We start from the raw sequence: 21,713 nt of genomic DNA, 5'->3' as shown, positions 1-21,713 counted from the left end.
TCGAGGCATTGTGTTCTTGTTGCATTGCTTCATGAGAGGGAAACATAGGATATGCAGTGGTGGTAGAAGAAGGTTTGGATGCTGGAAAAAGATCTTGATTGGGAAAGCTTTGTTCCATTAAAAACAAGATCTTATGAGAAAAACCAAGAAAGAGGCTTTCAAGAAATTGTAGTCAGATATTCTTGTTTAAAACAAAACATTGTAAGGAACTTACAAATTGAAAAGGGTTGAAAAAGAGGATTGCAGCCAAGACTAAGTAATCGATGTTGTTGTTCCCATATAACACGTATTCTGGATTCACTTTTCCTGTTTTTCCGATTGATTTCACTCAAGAAGAGAATCTTTGAAAAAACAACAAAATAATAAAAGTGTTGCGTTATCTATTTGTTTTGAACCACGTGACATTACCAACTAAACAAAATAATAGAACGTTAATTTGGTTGAGATATTTAGGGAAGACCATTATAAGAAAAGTAGTCATGAAGCATAATGCAATTGAAAAACTGAGATATCTGACTGATGATTTGAAGTCATATTAGAAGACAATTGAAAAACTGAGTGCATATATATTTTTGGTTGATGATGATTTTGAATAAGTTTGTAGAGAAATCTTATACAAGGAAGTGACTATTGATTTATTAGATAAATACTATGCATGGATCTGAGAAGAATAATTATGCATTCATCCCCATACATAATGACAAGAAAGCAAACAAAGCTATCAAAATATTTTGAAAAGAGAAACTAAAAGTGTAGTAGGCAACGACGGATCTTATCATGAACTTTGGGACAACAAAAAATAAAATATTTAAAATTTATAGATTTTATTATTATCAATAATATAACAAAAATAAATACATAATATAATATAATTATAACTATAAAAGAAATTAGATATTTTTTTTTAATTTAAAACCAAATTAGTAAATATATTTAATTATAATTTATATATTATATATGTATGTTAAAATAACTCTTTTTGTTTTATATATTAAATCATTATATCTAAATATTCAAATTATTTTATTTTTTACGAATGTACAAAATTTTATTTTTGTAAAACATTATAAAAGTAAAAAATGTAAAAAATAAAATAATTTGGGTATTTGAACAGAGTGATTTAATATATATATTCAACAAAATTATTATGATATATATATATATATATATATATATATATATATATATATATATAATTTTAATTAAGTTTGTTTAATAACTTGATTTCAAATCAGAGAAGACAAGATTGAATCGTAGCTTGAACAAAAAATTTAATTAAAAGATTAAACCGAAAAAAATTATTATTAAAATTATATGTCAAAACAGTAATACGACGGATAATCTGACACGTAATAATTTATAAATTTTTTTTAAAAAAGTTAAAGATTTCACTGATTTAACATGTGTTTATATATGGTTTTAATTCTAACTTAACGAAAAATTATAAATTAAACTTTTTTAACTAATCGAAAGACTAAATTAAATTAAATTAAAAAAATAAAATTAGAGGAGTAAAAGTATACCCAATTTATATAAGAGTGAAGCTTGAACGAAGTGGGCATGCAGTGTCTGTGACTCTGAATTTGGAGTATCTCTGCCCTGCATGTCCTTCTTCACCCGTCGCCTTTTCACCACTGTGGCCCCCACATGTTCTTCCCCTTCCGACCAGATCAAAACGTTCCTTTCAAAGGGTCTGCATCATCACATACTTCAACTTTTCACTCAACTCCATTTCTCTGCCCACTCTTCCATTCCCTTTGTTCTTCCTTCAGTCATCAAGGCAAGCTCCTCTGCTCAATCTCATGCTTTTGGCACACAGCTTCATTGCTTGGCTCTCAAGACAGCCTCTCACTCCGAAGCAGTTGTGTCCAATTCTATCATCTCCATGTATGCCAAGTTTTCAGATGTTGAATCAGCACGGCAAGTGTTCGACACAATCTCTCACAGAGACCCCATCACCTGGAACTCCTTGATTAATTGTTATCTGCAAAATGGGTGTTTCCAAGAAGCTTTGGAAGTGTTGAAAGATGTGTATTTTCATGGTCTTGTTCCTAAGCCTGAGTTGCTAGCTAGTGTGGTGTCCATGTGTGGGAGGAAAATTGGTTCAAGGGGAATAGGGAGACAGATTCATGCTCTTGTTGTTGTTGATGAGAGGATAGGAGAGTCGGTGTTTCTGTCAACAGCTTTTGTGGATTTTTATTTTCGGTGTGATGATTATTTGATGGCTTTGCGTGTGTTTGATGGAATGGAGGTGAAAAATGAGGTTTCATGGACTGCTATGATATCTGGATGCATTGCTAACCAAGATTATGATGAGGCTTTTGCATGCTTCCGAGAAATGCAGGCTGAGGGAGTTTGCCCAAACAGAGTGACATCAATTGCTCTGTTACCAGCATGTGCCGAGCCAGGCTTTGTTAAGCATGGGAGGGAGATTCACGGATATGCATTTCGTCGTGGGTTTGAATCAAGTCCTAGTTTCTCATCGGCACTTATAAATATGTATTGTGATTGTGGAGAATCACTGCACCTTGCGGAGTTAATTTTTAAAGGGTCTTGTTGTAGAGATGTGGTGTTATGGAGTTCGATCATTGGGAGCTATTCTCGAAGAGGGGATAGCTACAAAGCATTGGAGCTTTTTAATAAGATGAGAAGTGAGGAAACTGAACCAAACTATGTAACCTTGTTGGCAGTGATCTCTGCCTGCACAAATATATCTTCACTAAAGTATGGTTGTGGACTACATGGCCATGTCTTTAAATGTGGATTTACTTATAACATCTCTGTGGGGAATGCACTCATAAACATGTATGCCAAGTGTGGTTGTTTGGATGGTTCCCGTAAGATATTCCTAGAAATGCGGAACAGAGATTCTATTACGTGGAGTAGTTTGATTAATGCCTATGGCATTCACGGATGTGGTAAACAAGCTTTGCATCTTTTTCATGAAATGAAAGAGAGAGGTGTGAAACCTGATGTAATCACCTTGCTTGCAGTTTTATCTGCTTGTAATCATGCTGGCCTTGTAGCTGAGGGACAACAGATATTCAAACAAGTAAATGCAGATTGTGAAATTCCGTTAACCATTGAGCATTATGCATGCCTAGTTGATCTTCTTGGAAGGTCAGGTAACCTTGAAGATGCTTTGGAAATAGTGAGAACAATGCCCATGAAACCAAGTGCAAGAGTATGGAGCTCTCTGGTATCGGCTTGTAAGCTTCACGGAAGACTGGACATAGCAGAAATGCTAGCTCCACATCTTATAAGATCAGAACCAAATAACGCTGGTAATTACACATTGCTGAATATGATCTATGCAGAACATGGTCATTGGCTTGATACAGAACAAGTGAGGAAAGCCATGAAACTACAAAGGTTGATTAAATGCTACGGGTTCAGCCACATTGAGGCTGGAGATGAGAGTTTCTAGCATAGCAGAATGCATAGCTTTATACAAAAATGGAAAAGAAAATCATGATTATGGATACCAATGTACATTGTGCACTGGTTAGTCTATTTCTTAGCAAATGTCATCTTTATTTTTTGTGCAAAAACATATGTGCTAACAAGTCTTCCTGGTGTATTTGTTGAATTTGGGCATAAGATGTATTAAACTTAACATTTTTATAACAGATTCGCAATTTATTTAGTACAAAAACAAAGGCTAACAATCTCCATACACAGAAGAACTCAAGGCCAAGAATCTCTTCCTGAAGAATTCAAGATAAGTCCCTAAATATTAAAATCTTTACTCAATTTTGTTTTGTCATTAGAAAAGATATATTAAAGTTGATGTCTATGCTCACATAACATGATAGTGTAATCAATTCAACTTAAGTGAAAGTTGATGTGAAAATTAGTTTTGTTCTTAGTTTACCAAAAATCATTTACTATCATTTAAATAGTAGTCTATTAGCAAAGTCGTCACCTTGTAATTTTAAGATGAAAATACCAAAGTATGTTGACTTCTGGTTCAAAAGATAAGTGTGGAATTTGAAATAATTTTTTATATTGTTGATGTTTTGATTTTTGTTTTTACTAAATAAATATGTAAAAGTGAATGAGATTGTATGATTCATAGTACTTATGGATATTTGATTAAACTAAAACTACAATTCAGAAATCTGTTAATATATCTTAAATTAATTTTTGCATGATAAGTATTTAAATTTTAAATGATGAACTTGATAAAAAAAAAATAATATGGGTTATAAAGGAGGTCAAAAAATATACGGAAGTAGATGGTAACGCTTTTGATAATAATTTATATAAAAATGTAAGACTTGATTAAAAGTTCATATAGTTCTCTCCTGGATCAAAATATGAGTAGCGGGTTAAGTTTAAGAATTAAATAAATTAAAAATGAGTCGTTGTAACGTTATAATTCTTGAAAAACTAAAAAGAAAGAATAAACTTTCACTTTAACTGAATTTGGTAACTTCTTTTTTTTACATTTAAGGACTTTTAATTAACCATTTTATTAGTTATGTTAGTTCCAAGGACTAACTTTTTTGTTACATTTAATTAGAGAAGTCAGTTTCAAGAATTTCATCATTTAAGCTTATATATGAGACCAGATTTGAAGTCCAGAATCAATAATTAATGCCCCCACCTACTATTTTCATTACTAACAATAGCCTTCTTCTTTTTCCCTCTATTTGACATATTTCCTTTAACCTTTTTTTTACACTCGCGTATTTCTTTAAACTACATAATAGAAACGTGTTTTTTCCACTTAAAAGAAGGCTTTAAGAAAAATACATAGCTTGGTCCAAATTTTGTTTTGAGGGAGGGATTACAATTACATTGTTACCTATTTGTATACAAGAAATCTATGGTTATTTAACCTTTTACATCATTCTAAAAATAGAAAAAAGAAATATCGAGTTACTAGATATACAATGTAACGGGCATGTCTTCAAATGTTTTGTGTTGTCAATATGAATGCATTTATTAAATTATATAAAATCATAATATTAGATAATATATTACAAAAATTACATTTTACTATTATTATTATTATTTAAAATTCACATTTTTAGTCACTTCAATTGAACTATATTATTTCATTTTCTTTTTCATTTCGGAACTCACGTAAAGAGTGCAGGAGGACGCCTTGAAACTTTTCAGAAATGTTCAAGTCCCTTATTAACTAGGACGAAAGGTTTACGAAATATTTTTATTTTATCAAATTCTAATAAAATATGAAAGTTAGAATTTGGTTTTGGGTCCCCCCAAAAAACTATAACTCATTCGTATGTCGATCAAAAGACGATAAATTTGATTTCTACAACAATTTTTATTTCTGTATCTTACAATTAATGTTTAATATCTTCTTCAAATCTCAATACCAGAAGATTGAAATGGCTGTAGGCAGCATCTTGGAGCCTAAGGGAGTTTTGGAATTGAGATGAACTCCTGCAGTAGTTTATACAAACTTTCATGCAACTAAATCCAAAACACTCAGAAATTAACTTCTGGTTATGAATCTCCTAAAGATGTAAAGAACGAAAAAGTAGAACACTTTAGGCAGAGACCAGTACAAGCCTGAGTAGAAGTTTTTTAGTAATAAAGTAGAGAAGAAAAGAAAGGTCACTCTCAAAGGACACCCGACAAACGCCACTTGACACTAGCACTGGCCCATTTGATTCAACGAATCTCTACAGGACCCACTTCACTGGGTTGTTTGCTTCCTCATTCATGACATAGCTAACTCTAGCACTCATTAAATGAAACTAGCAACTCCTATATTTTTCTATGGTGAGGTTTTTGACAAAAATATTTTCCAACAAACCAGATACAAAAGCAACAAACCAGAAGGTAAAGGAATGCAACAAAACCAATTTGAAACCTGATCACGAGACAGATACTTGTGCAATGTTAAATGTGCATCATGAAATTCACTCACACACACAATTAATACAGCAAAACTGAGCCAACTTTGAACCTATATTCCTGTGTAGCTATTTCACCATCACTGTCAATGAAACAAGTGGATAAAACAAACAGCAAAGAAATATATAAAAGAAAATTTACATTTGAAAGGCAAAAACGGCACTTTTTTTTTTTTTTCATTGAACAATCATGTCCATGTGCATCATGTGAACTTACAAGTGCTGGGGTGTTTGTGTGGGAGAGGGATTTTGCGAAGAGGCCGCATCTAAATCATCATTATATTCAACAGAGAAATTCAAGAACCCGCTACCACTATCGGCATCCTCATCACGTTCAATATCTTCGTCAACTACGGCAAGATCAAGATCGAGATCGACATCACTGGCTGTGCCTTGTTCATGCTCCGGTTCATGTTCCAGTTCCTTTTCTTGTTCCTTTTCTCGTTCCTTTTCTCGTTCCTCTTCTCGTTCCTTTTCTCGTTCCTCATCTTGTTCCTTTTCTCGTTCCTTTTCTTGTTCCTGATCTTGTTCCTTTTCTTGTTCCTTTTCTTGTTCCTTTTCTCGTTCCTTTTCTTGTTCCTGATCTCGTTCCTTTTCTTGTTCCTGATCTCGTTCCTTTTCTTGTTCCCGTTCTTGGTCCTGTTCCCCTTCCTGGTCCTGTTCCTGAACCCGCTGCTGAATGTCGTGATCATTGAGGAAGTCTCTGAGCCTCTCCCTTAAAACCCCTAACTGCCGTTCGAGAAGATTCTTCTGTGACTCCACCTGCTCCACCGTCCACTGTAGCGACTCAATCACTTCGAGATCGTACTCCTGTTTCTGCTCCACCACCCTCCGAAACTGCGTCGCCTGAATCTCCACTGCACTCTTCTCGCTCTGCAGCCGCAGGATCATCGCCATCGCCTCCTCGGCCGCGGAGGCCGCTGCCCCCCTCTCCTTCTCAATCTCCGCGCACGCCGCATTGAACCGTTGCCGCTCCGACTTCACCATCTTCCTCAGGGACACTACGTCGAACATCTCATCCTCCAAATTCTCCTCCCTGGAACCACTACCACCACTACTGCTATTGTTGTTATTTTCTATTTCCTCCTTGAGATTTTCCTCTCTGGGCGGTTTTCCGATCGGAGACCGGAGAAACCGGAGACAGGAGAGGAAGATCAAGAGGAGACCAAGGATGTTGAAGATGCGCGAAACGTAACCTAGGAGGAGAAAACCGCAACCGAGTTCAGTGAGTTGGGTGAGGAAGTTGAAGGTTGATGGGATATCCATGAACATGAGGAGAATGAAGCGGATAAAAAATCGGAGGAACCTGTGGTAAAATCCAAGAACAGGAGCCACCAAACCCAGAGTCTGCATCTGCGTCTGGGTTGGGTTGGGTGAGGCTAACCGGTTTTGACACCACAAGCAATCTTAGCGTCAAAGGGACGATGCAATAAGACGCACCCAATCCAAAATTGGGATTGGGATTGCGATTGCGATTGCGATGGGAAAGAGAGAGAGAACGAGAGGGTGGTGGTGTGATTGGCTTTATCGAGGTGTGTGAGGAAATGAAATGGATGATGATGGCGTTGGGTTGGCGTTACAAGGATAGAAAGACAAGTTTCGTCACTCTTGTAAGCGCAGAGAGAGAATGAGTATTGTAGTTATGTATGTAGGAACAACATCATCAACAACCGACTACCGAAGAAATAGAGCTGTGACCATTTCAGACATCCATTTTTTCATACCGTTACACTTTTTTTCATAACATATATATACACAGCACTAAACATCACTTTTTCTTTTATTCATAAATTAATATTACATTTTCACCGTTTCTTTCGCTCTTTCTCCCTACAGTTACAAAATCATGTAATTAAGTAATAATATATTCTAGGGACCCAGATAAATAACACGACCGTTGCTAATCATTAATAATTAATACTCATAATATATATATCTAGGGTAACCAAACACAAATCCTACGCTGTGTAACCGTTTTTTCTAATTATTAGTGGATTTCATTTTTTTTATAGTAACAAATTTTATTTTGTTAAAAATTCACTTTTAAGAATTGGACTCTCTCGCATTTAAAATGAAAAAGAATATATTAAGAAAAAAGAAAGAGTACTGAAACAGTTTTCCTACAAAATAAAGGTAATACAATACTTTGTCACAGTGAAAAATAAATACTGTAGAAATGAGTCAGATTCACCATACAAATATATTTATAACTGGGGATCTTTGAAGCAAACTAGTTAGGTTATTTATTTTTTTGATTCTGGTACATTTTTCTATTTTAGATTGGAGTTCATATCTTTATTGACATTTTTTCTGTAAAAATTGAATAAGTACGCATCAATTTTGTTAATAAATTAATTTACTTGATGAGATATTAATTTATATTTTTATGGGAAAATAATTTTCCTTTGTTTTTTTCATTAATTGATATATGTAAAACAAAATTAAATTGTTACGCACTAAGTAAATTCCTAATGTTTATCTTAATTTTTTTCTGTAAATAAACAATTAAGCGCCAACGTTGATAAGACATTAATATAATTAATAATTATTCATTTGTAATTTTATATGACAAAATAACTTGTCTTTTTTATAAATTAAAATATGTAAAAAAAGTAGAAAGTATTTTATTATTATTCGATGCAACTAGAGGATAATTAATATTTATCTTCAATTTTTCTAGAAGACATCAATACTCATCACCGCCTCTGATAATAGATTTCCTTTTAAAGAAATCTGATAGTAAATCAGTGTGCTTCGATAACTTGTAATTCATAGTTTTTTATGACAAAATAAATTTTCCTAGCTTTTTCTATCAGATTAAAATACATAATCTCACTTTATTGAAATATTTAATATGGAAAAAAAATAATACTTTAATAAAAATAAGAAGAAATTGTGTTTTTAACTCTGATGTTAGATGCACTTAGACTCGTTGTACTTTTAAAATATACATCAACAATCCTTGCGTTCTTAATTATACTCTATAATTTTTTATGTAGGCACGCTTTTTTCTTATTTGTTTTTAGATAAATAAAAATCATTGACCATATTTTTTTTGTATAAAGTGACACACATTTATATTATCTGATTTAAAAATACATGATAACTAAAACTTACAAATTGTGAAAATTTAAAATTAAAGTTTGAAAAATATTAAAATATAAAGAAGTTTATACATACATAAGGAATTAATAGCTCATTTATAGAAAAAATACACTTATATTTTTTATGATCTTTTAAATGACGTGTTAATGATTTAGCGAAATTATATTCAAGCCACTTAATTAAGGTTCGTGTGAAAATTCATAAATAAGGATAATCACATTATTGTAAATGATTACTTTCTAACTTAGTAACTTGAGAAAAAATCATGATAGAAAAAATAAATAATAATGATATTAAAATTATATTTTATTATTATCGGATGCAATAAGTGGATAATTAATATTTATCTTCAATTTTTCTATAAGACATCAATGCCTATGCACCCACTCTGATAATAGATTTCCTTTTAAAGAAAGCTGATAATAAATCAGTGTGCTTCGATAAATTGTAATTCATATTTTTTTTATGACAATATATTTTCCTAGCCTTTTCTATCAATTAAAGTACATAAAACCTCACTTTATTGAAATATTTAATATGACATTATATTTAATTTGGCAAAAAAAATGTAATACTTTAATAAAAATAAGAAGAAATTGTACTTTTAACTCTCATGTTCTAGTTTTAAAATATACATCAACAATCCATGTGTTCTTAAGAAAATGATATTTATACTCTTTATAACTTTTTATGTAGGCACGCTTTTTTCTTATTTGTTTTTAGATAAATAAAAATCAGTGACCATATTTTTTTTTATAAAGTGACACACATTTATAATATCTTATTTAGATATACATGACCACTACAACTTACAAATTATGAAAATTAAAAATTAAGTTTGAAAATATAAAAAAATAAAGAATATATATATATATATATATATATATGAATAGCTGATTTATAGAAAATTTGCACTTATATTATTTTATGATCTTTTACACGAATCTTTTAAATCATATTTCTTTTAAATTATATTAAAATAATATTTTCTTAAAAATATTTTTATTTCATTTATATAAAATGGATTATAATTTTATGATTATACAAATTTTATGATATTTTAAAGAGATAATAATTAAATCATCAATTTTATTTTTAAAAAATATTTAACTTTTAATTTTAAAACTTTAATTTGTAATCTTTTTATAATATTTTATGTAATATGATATTTCAAAATGAAATAGTTAAATAGGGTGTCATGTCAGTAACAACAATTACAAATAACCAAATTAAAATTCACCAAATTTATCGATAATATAAAAAATCAAGACATCAAAATTATTTTAAGAAAATCCACCACTTTAGTTGTTGATAATTAAAATGAAGGGATTAAAGTTGAGAAAAAAAAATAATGATTTTATAAAATGTAAGGAACAAAATTACCTTTCGCCTAAAACATAGTTGATCAATTTCTAAATATATCACAAGAATAAAAAAACATATAGAAACATATTTACCTGCTTGGGACACGTACAAATTTCCTTTATATATATATATATATATATATATATATATATATATATATATATATATATATATATATATATATATATATATATATATAATATTAATTGGTAAAGGGAAAGTATACAAATTAAAAAAACATATTTTTTAATTTATGAGAACTAGTGGTTAATTTTCGCATTCCTATTTATCAATTGTGATGCGGAATTGAGGATACCCATAGGAATGATGGATCATTCATGAAAATGTGTTACTTTCATTGTGGACAGTGTGGTCAAAGAATGGTTACGTCACACAAGATTCAGTGTGCCAAAGCCACCAGAAAATGAATTCTTTCTAGGTTAGATCTTATCAACAATGATGCATTCTTCATAAACCCAAAAACTCCATCTACAGCTCCTGTTGGAAATTGGAACATGCACATGATGACCATATCAAGAAATATCAATTATTAAATGTCTCGCATTCTTAAAGCTATGTTTTGTTTTTTAAGGTTCAGTGCAAGCAACGTGTTTGAGAAAAAAACACGTTAGGTTAAAGATTTGAAGCAATTCAAGACTGATAACATTTGTTGAAGAGTGAAGAGGTGTGATGATGTTAACTTCAATAAACACTTGCCTTTCAAACAAACCAATAAAATGTGGATCCCATTTTGTTTCCAGAACAGTGCACCCTAATTCAGTTCTAAATTGATTTAAAACTGACAAGAAAAAGACTTCAAGTAACAGGTACGTAATCACAGTTATTTATTTCATTTTCTATGTTTCTGCAACACAAATTTACAATTGTACGTAATCACAAGAACACAAGTGTGCGTGAACAAATGCAAAGAGTGTAAAAGATCTTTACACATAACTGTAAAATTGGCATAACTCGCTATAACTGTAGCCTATGCTGTACTAGAATTGAGATATATCAGTACCAAACTCAAGAAACATGAACATTCCAATAACTTTATGTACATCAAATTCCTCTATTGGTTACAACTTACATTGTATTTGGTTCTAACATGTGGCCGGAGAGGGGAGAAGAAATTGAAGCAAATATTGTACTCATAGTTGGAGAATGATAAAATGGCTCAGCTAATTTTTGTGGGAGAACTGGTAAAGGAGCTTCAAACTTAAGCACTTGAATCAATTGCCTCACAGAGGGTCTAGATGTATGATCTGGATTGGCACACCAAAGGCCAACAATCACTAAATGTTTCATTTGTTCCTCATCAAATGCTCCTCCAAGTTTTTTGTCTACCACTTCAAGTAACTTTCCCAATTTATGAAGCTCCCAAACCCACTCAAATATGGTTATTTGACCTTCCATGGCATTGAGATCAACCGGTTTTCTTCCGGTGGCTAACTCCAGAAAAACAACCCCAACACTGTATATATCAGATTCCTTCCTAGCCTTCCCTGTAGTGAAGTATTCAGGGGCTATGTACCCTCTTGTCCCTGCTAGAATTGTAGTTTGGGACCCTTTCTCATGATCAACAAACCTAGCTAAGCCAAAATCCCCAAGCTTAGCGTTGAAATTTGAATCCAACATAATGTTGCTTGATTTAATGTCCCTGTGAAGCACACACTGCTCCCATTCTTCATGAAGGTACAACACTGCCAGAGCCAAGTCCATGGCTATGTTGTACCTCATCTCGCATGTCAAGATGCTTTTCCCACGATATAGGTGGGAATCTAAGCTACCATTTTGCATGAACTCGTATATAAGAAGGAGATCTTTCTTCATGTGGCACCAGCCAATTAATTGCACTAAATTCCTGTGCCTTAGTTGGCTTATGATCTTAACTTCACTTGCATATTCCTTCGCTCCTTGCCTAGATTCTCTTGATATCCTCTTTATAGCAACGTTGGTGTTCAGTTCTTTCAAATAGCCTTTGTACACACCACCAAAACCACCCTGTCCAATCTTCTGTGACTCTGCGAAGTTTTTTGTTGCACTTGCCAACTCCTTATAGCAAAATCTTCTGGGTCCAATTCCCTTTTGGAATTCATCATCCATGCTCAGATCAAGAATTGTTGAATCTTCCTTTTTCCCTTTACCCCTTTTCTTCCACATTAAAACACAAACCAACCCTAAAATAAGGAAAGTTGCAGCTATGCCTACCCCAACTTCTAGTCCCATCATTAAACCTTTGTTCCCCTCTTGTTTAGGGCTAATAGTGTCAGTTGAAAACGGTGAAGGGCTTGGTGACACTGCAATTGGAGGTATCTTGTTTGACACATTCTCATCACTCTGTAAAGTTGAATGGAATGACCATGACTGCAGTGTGTTCAACTCAAACATAACTCCTGTAGCAGCTGAGAAACCAAATATAACCCACTCTGGTAGGTAATATCTCAGGTCAACATTGCATGAGATATATCTTTTCATTGGCTTGGGACCGAGCTTGTTTCCAGTGAAAGAAACACTTAAATTAAGAGTAGTTGCATTGTACTCAATTACACAATAATAAGCTTTCATTTGCGTAATATCAATGTACCATGGAACAGTTTTGTTAGATTTCATAGAGTTGAAATTTATACCTACATGAGTCCCAGGTGGATCCCATGAATTCTGGTGTGTGTCAAACTCCACTGCTACAAATGGATGTTTAGTTGAATTCAGAAACTGGTTACCATCCAGAAGACCAAGACCACCTCCTTGTTGTATCTGATTTGAAAGTGGAAGCTCTGGATCTGCCAAGAAAAAAGCCAAGCCATCTCCAAAACTAGTCTCATTTGAGAAAATGAGAAAGGAAAATTGCGTAGTGAAATCGGTGAGTTTTCCTGTGATGTTGTCCCAAAGGTGCAATCTTTGAAAACTTGTGACTCTCCCAACACTGTAAGCATTGCTCTGGTACCTGGTGGTTTTGGTGAGTTGGATTTCTGACTGTGACAAAATAGCATCTCCTTCGATCTTGGTATCATTATACTGAAATCCATGGTGACGAAATGAAAGTGGATTTGCAAAACTCATCATAAGAAATAAGAACAAGATTCCCTGTGAATAACAGAATAAATGGTTTGTTGTTGCATGGAGACCAACATGGGAAGAAGGAGCCATCTCTGTGAAAGAGTTGTTTTAGAAACCTTTTTGTTGGATATAATAGTAATCATATAATACTTTGATTTTCTTATTTATGTAACTTGGACAATGATTTTATTCGTTGTTTTTAATGAGTTTTGGATTTGTATAAATGTCTTGTAGCGAACCTTGAAATATAGAAAAGAGCTTAATTAGAGTTCAATTGTTTTGATCAAAATCAAATTGACCAAGTCACACTTATAGGACCCATACTCATTCGATGTGAAGTCCAAACCGCTAGGCCTGCTGAGGATGAAATGTAATGAAAATACATTCATTTTAGTTTTTATTATATTTTTATTCTAAATTTATATTTTTCAATTAAGTTAACATGAAATATAACGACATTATTTGCATCATTTAATAACGGTTTCTTAGTCATAGGCGATGACATAAAAATTGTAAAAAAAACAAAATTTGACGATATATGTTATCCTTGAAGTCAAACATTTATATATCTAATTAATAAAAAAATTAAATGCCAAATATTCAATTAAAAAAATATAAAATTTTAGTATTTAATAATATACAAAAATAAATTGATAGAAACCAAGTTGAACTTAACATCTTTTGTTTTTAATTAATGTTGTTAAGTAATACAAATTTATGCCCTTTGAGACTTTAATTTTTATTTTTAATAACACCACCTTTGGGTAGCTTATTTTATTTTACGAAATATAATGTAGCATTAACATTTTGGTATTAGATAATTAGATGGATGCTACTTCTTGACCAAACTCACAGACAATTTTTTTTTATTTAAAAATGAAATTTCGTGGAAAAGGAGGAGTTGAGAGGCTGAGAAAGACAATAATTAATAATCAAAGAGAGGCAATTATAGCACTACGTCAGAGGAAGTAATACTGTAATAGGAGGAAGGTTCCATTAATCCACTTTAAGAATATAAAATCACTCCAACCTTTTTTAAGAAACTTGCTCTTTTGATATTTACAATTTATGTCATGAATGTCTTTTAAAAAAATGATGTGACGAATAATATATATTAATGTAATGTTTTGTAAATATGATTTACGTGATTTTTTTTTCAGAATAATATATCTCATTACAAGAATTACCAACTAAATTTATGTGTATCGTATTTATTAAGTAGACCTTCTTTTATTTATTCATTCTTAGGCTGAAAATTTTGTTAGAGTTTGATTGACTTGTCCACACTGGAATGACAAATGAATATCAAGATTTGATGATAGGAAAATAAAATATAAATGATTTTTGTTGGATAAACTTTTCTTGGAAATATACCATTTCAGAAAAAAAGTTTGATTTACGTTAAATATATTTTTACTTTAATTGTGAGTTTTGAAATTATGGCAGTATAATGCGTTTGATATTAGTTACACGCTCCCTTTATATATTTTAGTTTTCATTATGTCACAAATTTCTTTCCCTATTGTAAGATACGACAAATGCTAAAATCTAATAAGATTTTTTTTTTCAACCAAAGAGAAGCATTGAAGGTGACAGAAATTTTAATTAAAAATGTGGAATGAAACATTGGTTTGAAAAAAAAAAAAAAAGAGTTTATATAATCTCGATTACAGTAACGTCTAAACGAAATGCATTAAATCAAATTGGACCATTACAAAGTCTGAACTCACATTGTGTGAAATGCGATCTCCAAGATAATTTCATAATACCTTTAATAAGATTTACTATTTCATAATAAGATTTATTATAAAATGCTCTTTTAAAAACACATTAAATTATTTTAAATTATTTTCTTGAAAAATATAAAACTTTTACGAGGTAGAATGACTTTTAATCTAGTCTTGAGTCTTTCTGCAACTGATGAAAATTTATTTGATGCAACAAAGTTTAAAAAATATTTAAGGACGATTCCGTTATTTTGTATTTTGGGGATGGGGGTGCAAGAAGATATTCCAACTCTGTATGAAGAAAAAACTTGTACGGCCCGTTAGAAGAGAAAGGCCCAATCCAGTTTCTAAAACCCTTGCTGCAGCTTTTTCTCTGAGCTAAAACCTAAAAAGGCTTCCGTCGTGAGTCTCACTCTGCCACCACCGTCGCGTTCAATTCCAAATTGGCCATTGACGAGGTATTCGCGCTCCTTTGTTCGCGTTAATTTAGTTGATTTAGTTTTTCTCGTTTTCCTTTATGTGTTTGATTTTAGGTATCGTAACTTTTAATTGTTTCTTGTTTCATATGAATTTCTTATTTGTTGTCTCGCTGATTCCGTTCTTTTGTTTCGTATTCAACTTCATGATTTTAATTCCTCAATGGCAAATTGGTTGAACTTTATTTACCTTGCAGGCTGGGTTGTGCAAGATGAGTTTGATATCCCAACATGTTCGCACTAAAAACGAGGTTGTTAAGAGCAAGAGGGAGGTTGAAAATGATGTCAAGAATAATGGTACTCTGAAAGTGCGGAAGAGGAAGAAAGACTTCGAGGATGAACAAGTGAAAGAAATGAAGAAACTTGAGAGCTTTTTGTTTGGTTCTCTCTATTCCCCTGTTGAGTTTGGAAAGGAGGATGAAGAAGTGGAACCCGGGAAGGCTGCTGAAAAGGTTTCGGATTTGTTCTTCACTGACCGTTCTGCGGATAATGTTCTCTCAGTTTACCAAAAAGATGCTGACTTGTCTGAGGGAAATCGTGGACATGATGATGAACGTGCTTTGCAAAGGAAACCTGTGTGGGTGGATGACGAAGAAGAAAAGGCCACTGTGAACATAGCCAAGGTTTCCAGATTGAGAAAGTTGAGGAAGGGAGAGGACGAGGATTTGATCTCGGGTTCAGAGTATGTGTCAAGATTGAGGGCTCAGCATGTTAAGCTCAACCCAGGAACAGAATGGGCACGGGTTGATTCAAAAACGGATAGAGGTTCCGATGATGAGTCGACTGATGATGAAAACGAAGCTGTTGTGAGCCGAGGTTTCGAGGATTTGGATGGTGTTCTCAAGACAAATGAAGACCTAGTTGTGAAGAGTGGTGCAAAACTGTTGCCCGGACATCTTGAATACTCCAGACTTGTGGATGCAAATATACAGGATCCTTCTAATGGGCCCATAAATTCAGTTCAGTTCCATCAGAATGGACAGCTATTTCTTGCCGCTGGATTAGATCGGAAGCTTAGATTCTTTCAAATTGATGGCAAGCGGAATACTAAAATTCAGAGCATCTTCCTTGAAGATTGCCCCATTCGAAAAGCGTCTTTCTTGCCAGATGGGTCTCAGGTTATTGTATCCGGAAGAAGAAAGTTTTTTTATAGTTTTGATTTAGTTAAAGCTAGAGTTGATAAAATAGGTCCTCTGGTTGGTAGGGAGGAGAAGAGTATAGAGGATTTTGAAGTATCTCCTGATTCTCAATTGATAGCATTTATAGGTAATGAAGGTTATATATTATTGGTTTCAACAAAAACAAAGCAATTAGTTGGTACACTAAAGATGAATGGAACAATCCGTTCATTAGCTTTTGCTGAGAATGGACAGCAGTTGTTAAGCAGTGGTGGTGATGGCCATGTTTATCACTGGGATCTGAGAACGAGAACTTGCCTGCATAAAGGTGTAGATGAAGGTTGCATAAACGGCACAGCACTATGTACTTCACCAAGTGGGACTCATTTTGCAACTGGTTCAGACAGTGGAATTGTGAATGTTTACAACAGAGAAGAATTTCTTGGGGGCAAGAAAAAGCCTATCAAGGCCATAGAGAATTTGACTACGAGAGTGGATTTTATGAGATTTAATCACGACTCTCAAATATTAGCAATCTGTTCTGGCATGAAGAGGAGCAGCTTAAAATTAATACATATCCCATCCTATACTGTTTTTTCCAACTGGCCACCGCTTAATAAGAGTCTGTATTATCCTCGCTGTATTGATTTTAGTCCAGGTGGTGGTTTCATGGCTGTGGGAAACGCTTCAGGCAAAGTGTTATTGTATAAGTTGCACCATTACCAGCATGCCTAAGGTGGAATTTAGAGAGGTTTTGAGAGGTCGTAGTGTACTTTTTTGTTGGAAATTTTGAGACTATTTGTATTAATCATTATTAAACAATGAAGCATCATGTGTTTCTTCTTCCAAGTTAGAAGGTACCAAGCTTCATGTATTTTGTCATGATTTTTTTTGGGATTTAGCTGTCCTTTTCTGTTCAATTTTTTAAAATTAATGTTCATTTAGTTATTTGTGTTATAAATTGTGTTTTGTCATTCTTCGAAAGGGTGATTATTTTGACACACGGCTTATCTTTTAATGACATGGTTGATATGTGATTTGATGTGTTTATCGTGCGTTCATATCGTTTTCTGTAATTGTAACTTAGGGGGAGGGTGTTTAGTTTATGGGACTGAATGGCCAGCTTCGCTCTGTGACACGGTTTGATTTGGACCAGAGATTGTCATGTTACTGAATTCTCGGCTTTTATTTTGCATTGTTTACCTGTTTCTTTTGTCACCATTTTCTTGTCATATTCTTCAGAAATGAAAAATTATTGATAATGCAAAATGTCAACAAATGGTTAGAATTAACAGTAAACAAGGAATTTTTTATTGATCGGAATCAAGCTTAAAGTAGCTGTTTCCGTAGAAGCTATTGCTGTTGTAGTATGAGATCTTGAAAACCTGTCTTTTAGTAGAGTTTGATCTAGCCTTAACTGGCCAAATTACAGACAATGAAGCATTCAAGCCAGATGTGTTATTTCATCATTCTCCCAAATATTGGTAAAGGGTAGTAGTGATCAAGATGATTAAAGCTGCAGGTGATATCTTGCCAAGTACCAACACCAAACACTCAGGATGACTTGACAACTGAGTCTAGCAAAATTTATTTTGTTTTACACCCACGACCAAACTTAACAATATCCACCATATTGATTAATAAGTGTTTTAAATTTACCATCAAATATATGAAAAATTAAAAATAACTCATTAGGAGCACACATCTAACTCATTCAAAATTAAAGAATAAATATATGAAATTAATGGTTGTCGCTTCCAAGACAAAGAGTTTGATGAATATTATATGTGGAGATTTTAAATTTGTAGCTACTGGATGAGGATTGTGAAAGAATTGAGGTCGTGGTAAAAAATAATAATGGAACGCGATTTTGGATACAGTTTTACGTTGAAAATAGTTCTACAATGAATAAGAATCGTAGTTAATGACAATTTATATACATCTTTTCGGGACGAACTATATCAGAATTATCGAAGTCTGCTTTACTCCAAAGCGCCCTAACAATGTTATTTTGGTATATTAGTACCTTGAGGTCGGAACAATAAGGCAATAATCTTATTATACAGATCAATTAATATTAAGAAAAACACTCTTTACAATTTCTGATCCCAGACTATTAAAATTAAAATAATACTATTAATTTCCATGTCCCAAAATATTCCAATAATCATATCATATCAGTTACACATAGTTGAGGAAAATTCAACATTTTATTTAGATCGAATGATCCATTGGAACCATGTCTATGGAAGTAAATATGAACACTAAGCATCATTACCTTTTGGACATGATAAACTCCAACGATGTCTAGTTTTGCAAGCAACTTCTTAATTTTCTTTTAGGGAGTTCTCAATATCTATTACAAACCGGTATTTGATGTCTCTATTTACGAGCCTTTCAAGAGCTTCATTGGCATACTCGATTGGAATCACCTCTATCATTGGGTGAATATCGTTTGCAGCACAGAAGTCAATCATCTCTTGTATATCTTTTGTACCACCTGTAATGCTTCCGGCAAAAGTCTTTGATCCTGTCAAACAGAAGATACATATTTATATGCAGTTCCACGGCATCAATATATTGAATTACCCGATTGAAAACTGATAATTCCTACAAAACTATGCCTCAAAAGCAACATACCTATATTAAGGCTTGCAGGGCTGAATTTGACTTCACTAGGGAAACCAACTAGGACAAAAACACCATATGGCTTCAAAAGTGACATGTAAGGATCAAATGGGTGATCACCAGATGCTGTGTCGATTATAAAATCCAGCGATTTAGCCAACGCCTATATAGGAATCACCGTCAATTTTGACGACAAAGAAGTACGAGGGTCTGTCAATATCAGTGTTTTGTTCATGGTCTGATGAAAATGTTATGAGTAGATGTTACCTTCATTTCCTCTTGATTAGATGAAACAACAAATTTGTCCGCACCAAGCGAGGTCAGTGCCTCTTCTTTCTTGGATACACTAGTGCTAAAAACTGTTACACTCAAACCAAATGCCTTTCCGAATTTCACTGCCATATGACCAAGGCCACCAAGACCAATCACCCCAAGAGATTTTCCAGGTTGATTCATCTTGTGGCGCACCATCGGAGAATAAACAGTAACTCCAGCACAAAGCAAAGGAGCAGCTGAAGCCAATGGATAGCCTTTTGGTATCGTGAAGCAGTACCTGCAGATGCAACACTAAATATGACATGAACCAGAACTATATCTGTAGTTAGTATAAAATCAAGCGTATATTCAGAACTTATGAAAAAAATTCAGAGCAGAAGACCTTGTAAAACTCACAATTAGCATCTAGCCATCTATTAAGTTTACCTCTCATGGACTACTATGTAGCTTGAGTATCCTCCTTTTGTTATTGTACCATCAAAATCAACACCATTAAAAGTGAAAACTGATCCCTTGGTACAAAGAACTTCTTGTTTTTCGTTACAATACTCACAATCCCTACACGAGTTGACATAAGTCCCCACTCCAACATGGTCACCAACATTGAAACGGTGGACATTAGGGCCAACCTTTGTCACAATCCCAGCAATCTCATGACTGATGTGAAAAAAAACATAAGCAGATTAGGTAAACTACATTGGATTCTCAATGACTCATCCATACACAAGAAAAAAAACGTGCATACCCAGGCACAACAGGATACTTTGAGTCACCATGTTTATTCCTTGTCCAAATTACATCAGCGTAGCAAACACCGCAGTGTGTAATTTTAATATGAACATCTTCATTCCCAAGATTCCTGAACAATCATATTATCATTAAGAAAAATATCAGAAAGTCAACTTTTATCTCAAGATAAGACAAAAATATATACATGACCAAATTGACATCTGTATGTGGCATCCAACATGGAACCGCAACTAGTAACTTTTGGAAATAGGGTTGCCATGAAAAAAATATGACCATTTACAGAAAACAGATACTCCAGCAGTCCATTCTATAAAGGGGTATTATGAGAGGAACATACCTGCGACTGAATTTGTAAGGTGATAGAACTCCGGATGCATCTCTTGCCGCCCATCCCAGGCACTGTTCATCAACACCTTTGGAACTCATAATTTTTCTACTCCACCATAACGTTATTAACTATCAGTTTACTTCTCATGAAACTAACATAGGAAAGTTCAGCAAGAATTTACAGGTTATTATCATCCTCATGTAACTTCTAACAAATCAGAGAAGTCAGGGATAGATAGAAAATGCAATATGCCATAGAAATGGAAAAATGTCCGTGAATTGATGCTTGTAGTTGCAAGAAAAATCCCTAATCATCAATATTCAATCACGAAAACTGTATTTGACAAAATTATTTCATGCTTGCAAGTGTTAAGACCAAAAATCACAGGCTGAGTTGACAACAACAGATATAATAAGGCAACGAATTACCTAATTCATGAACTAAATTAACCCAATCACTTAACGATACATCAACAGACGAACATATTTACCCTTTTCTTCAATTCAACAAATGCTACTAACCTTGCTTATATACCAAATCCATATCCTAAACTGAGATGGCGGAAAATTACGAAATGGCTTTGTAAAAAATTGCGAAATAGCTTTGTAAATTGTAATAGTTCACCAAGAGTCAATAAGAGAGTCACCTGTGGTGTGTTGAGTAAGGATCTACGAATGTGAAGATCGGAGGGGATGAAGATGTAAAATAAATGACTCCTTTATTTTTCTATTGTGATTTTCAAGCAATTACATCAGCCATAAAATTAATTTAAGGCAATTTGATGAAAGTTCAGGATTCTTTTCACATTCAGATTTTATTAATTTTATTAACTAATATTAACACAAAAGAAATAAACTAAGGAAGACTGAACTCTAGATTAAATAATAAAAATGTTTAAAATTACCGGCATAGAGAGTATTATTGGCGTATATCTTATATATATCTTATATATGAATGATAGTATATTAGTAGATGATAATAGTGTAATG

General features: G+C 33.1%; 4 protein-coding genes and 1 pseudogene across 9 annotated transcripts; 2 read left to right on the top strand and 3 right to left on the bottom strand.

The window, feature by feature from the left end:
- Positions 1 to 1,562: 1,562 nt before the first annotated feature.
- On the top strand, positions 1,563 to 3,981 carry LOC114187594 (PPR superfamily protein). The gene has a single exon (XM_085674575.1). It carries the CDS (start codon positions 1,604 to 1,606, stop codon positions 3,425 to 3,427), a length of 1,824 nt encoding a protein of 607 aa, XP_085530701.1. The 5' UTR covers positions 1,563 to 1,603; the 3' UTR covers positions 3,428 to 3,981.
- A 1,295-nt stretch (positions 3,982 to 5,276) lies between these two features.
- LOC114188709 (uncharacterized) lies at positions 5,277 to 7,608 on the bottom strand. 3 transcript variants are annotated; one of them, XM_028077326.2, is made up of 2 exons: positions 6,109 to 7,608; positions 5,277 to 5,415 (listed from the first exon to the last, which is right to left on the bottom strand). In XM_028077326.2, the coding sequence occupies exons 1-2, from the start codon at positions 7,242 to 7,244 to the stop codon at positions 5,316 to 5,318; spliced, it is 1,236 nt and encodes a 411-aa protein (XP_027933127.1). In that variant the 5' UTR covers positions 7,245 to 7,608; the 3' UTR covers positions 5,277 to 5,315. The 3 variants fall into 3 exon arrangements, with proteins under 3 accessions (XP_027933127.1, XP_027933128.1, XP_085530359.1); XM_028077327.2 differs by lacking the exon at positions 5,277 to 5,415 and adding an exon at positions 5,868 to 5,974; XM_085674233.1 differs by lacking the exon at positions 5,277 to 5,415 and having other exon boundaries at positions 6,035 to 7,606.
- Positions 7,609 to 11,252: 3,644 nt separating this feature from the next.
- Positions 11,253 to 13,511, bottom strand: LOC114188708 (L-type lectin-domain containing receptor kinase IX.1 pseudogene; annotated as a pseudogene).
- A 1,958-nt stretch (positions 13,512 to 15,469) lies between these two features.
- LOC114188924 (Transducin/WD40 repeat-like superfamily protein) lies at positions 15,470 to 17,703 on the top strand. Its single transcript, XM_028077595.2, has 2 exons — positions 15,470 to 15,606; positions 15,822 to 17,703. The coding sequence occupies exon 2, from the start codon at positions 15,837 to 15,839 to the stop codon at positions 17,475 to 17,477; it is 1,641 nt and encodes a 546-aa protein (XP_027933396.1). The 5' UTR covers positions 15,470 to 15,606; positions 15,822 to 15,836; the 3' UTR covers positions 17,478 to 17,703.
- A 1,153-nt stretch (positions 17,704 to 18,856) lies between these two features.
- On the bottom strand, positions 18,857 to 21,506 carry LOC114186753 (cinnamyl-alcohol dehydrogenase). Of its 4 annotated transcripts, none has more exons than XM_028074751.2 (7): positions 21,371 to 21,506; positions 20,734 to 20,829; positions 20,392 to 20,505; positions 20,073 to 20,303; positions 19,638 to 19,923; positions 19,383 to 19,533; positions 18,857 to 19,272 (listed from the first exon to the last, which is right to left on the bottom strand). In XM_028074751.2, the coding sequence occupies exons 2-7, from the start codon at positions 20,820 to 20,822 to the stop codon at positions 19,070 to 19,072; spliced, it is 1,074 nt and encodes a 357-aa protein (XP_027930552.1). In that variant the 5' UTR covers positions 20,823 to 20,829; positions 21,371 to 21,506; the 3' UTR covers positions 18,857 to 19,069. The 4 variants fall into 4 exon arrangements, with proteins under 4 accessions (XP_027930552.1, XP_027930553.1, XP_027930555.1 ...); XM_028074752.2 differs by having other exon boundaries at positions 21,246 to 21,391; XM_028074754.2 differs by lacking the exon at positions 21,371 to 21,506 and adding an exon at positions 21,153 to 21,190.
- Positions 21,507 to 21,713: the final 207 nt, after the last annotated feature.

This window comes from Vigna unguiculata, chromosome 6 (assembly GCF_037176805.1).
Source record: "Vigna unguiculata cultivar grain cowpea cultivar isolate G323 ecotype 2 chromosome 6, ASM3717680v1, whole genome shotgun sequence".
Classification (NCBI taxonomy): domain Eukaryota; kingdom Viridiplantae; phylum Streptophyta; class Magnoliopsida; order Fabales; family Fabaceae; genus Vigna; species Vigna unguiculata.
Note: the sequence above shows the minus strand (reverse complement) of the source record. Positions and strands in the feature narration are given on the sequence as shown.

Excerpts from the sequence above, each read along its gene's own strand:
- LOC114187594 (XM_085674575.1), top strand. The coding sequence starts at position 1,604 with ATGTCCTTCTTCACCCGTCGCCTTTTCACCACTGTGGCCCCCACATGT.
- LOC114188709 (XM_028077326.2), bottom strand. The coding sequence starts at position 7,244 with ATGCAGACTCTGGGTTTGGTGGCTCCTGTTCTTGGATTTTACCACAGG. Across the intron at positions 5,416-6,108 it reads ACACAAACACCCCAGCACTT|GAGTTCATCTCAATTCCAAA; the intron begins GTAAGTTCACAT and ends AAACTACTGCAG.
- LOC114188924 (XM_028077595.2), top strand. The coding sequence starts at position 15,837 with ATGAGTTTGATATCCCAACATGTTCGCACTAAAAACGAGGTTGTTAAG.
- LOC114186753 (XM_028074751.2), bottom strand. The coding sequence starts at position 20,822 with ATGAGTTCCAAAGGTGTTGATGAACAGTGCCTGGGATGGGCGGCAAGA. Across the intron at positions 20,506-20,733 it reads CCTTACAAATTCAGTCGCAG|GAATCTTGGGAATGAAGATG; the intron begins GTATGTTCCTCT and ends ATGATTGTTCAG. Across the intron at positions 19,924-20,072 it reads TACATAGTAGTCCATGAGAG|GTACTGCTTCACGATACCAA; the intron begins GTAAACTTAATA and ends TTGCATCTGCAG.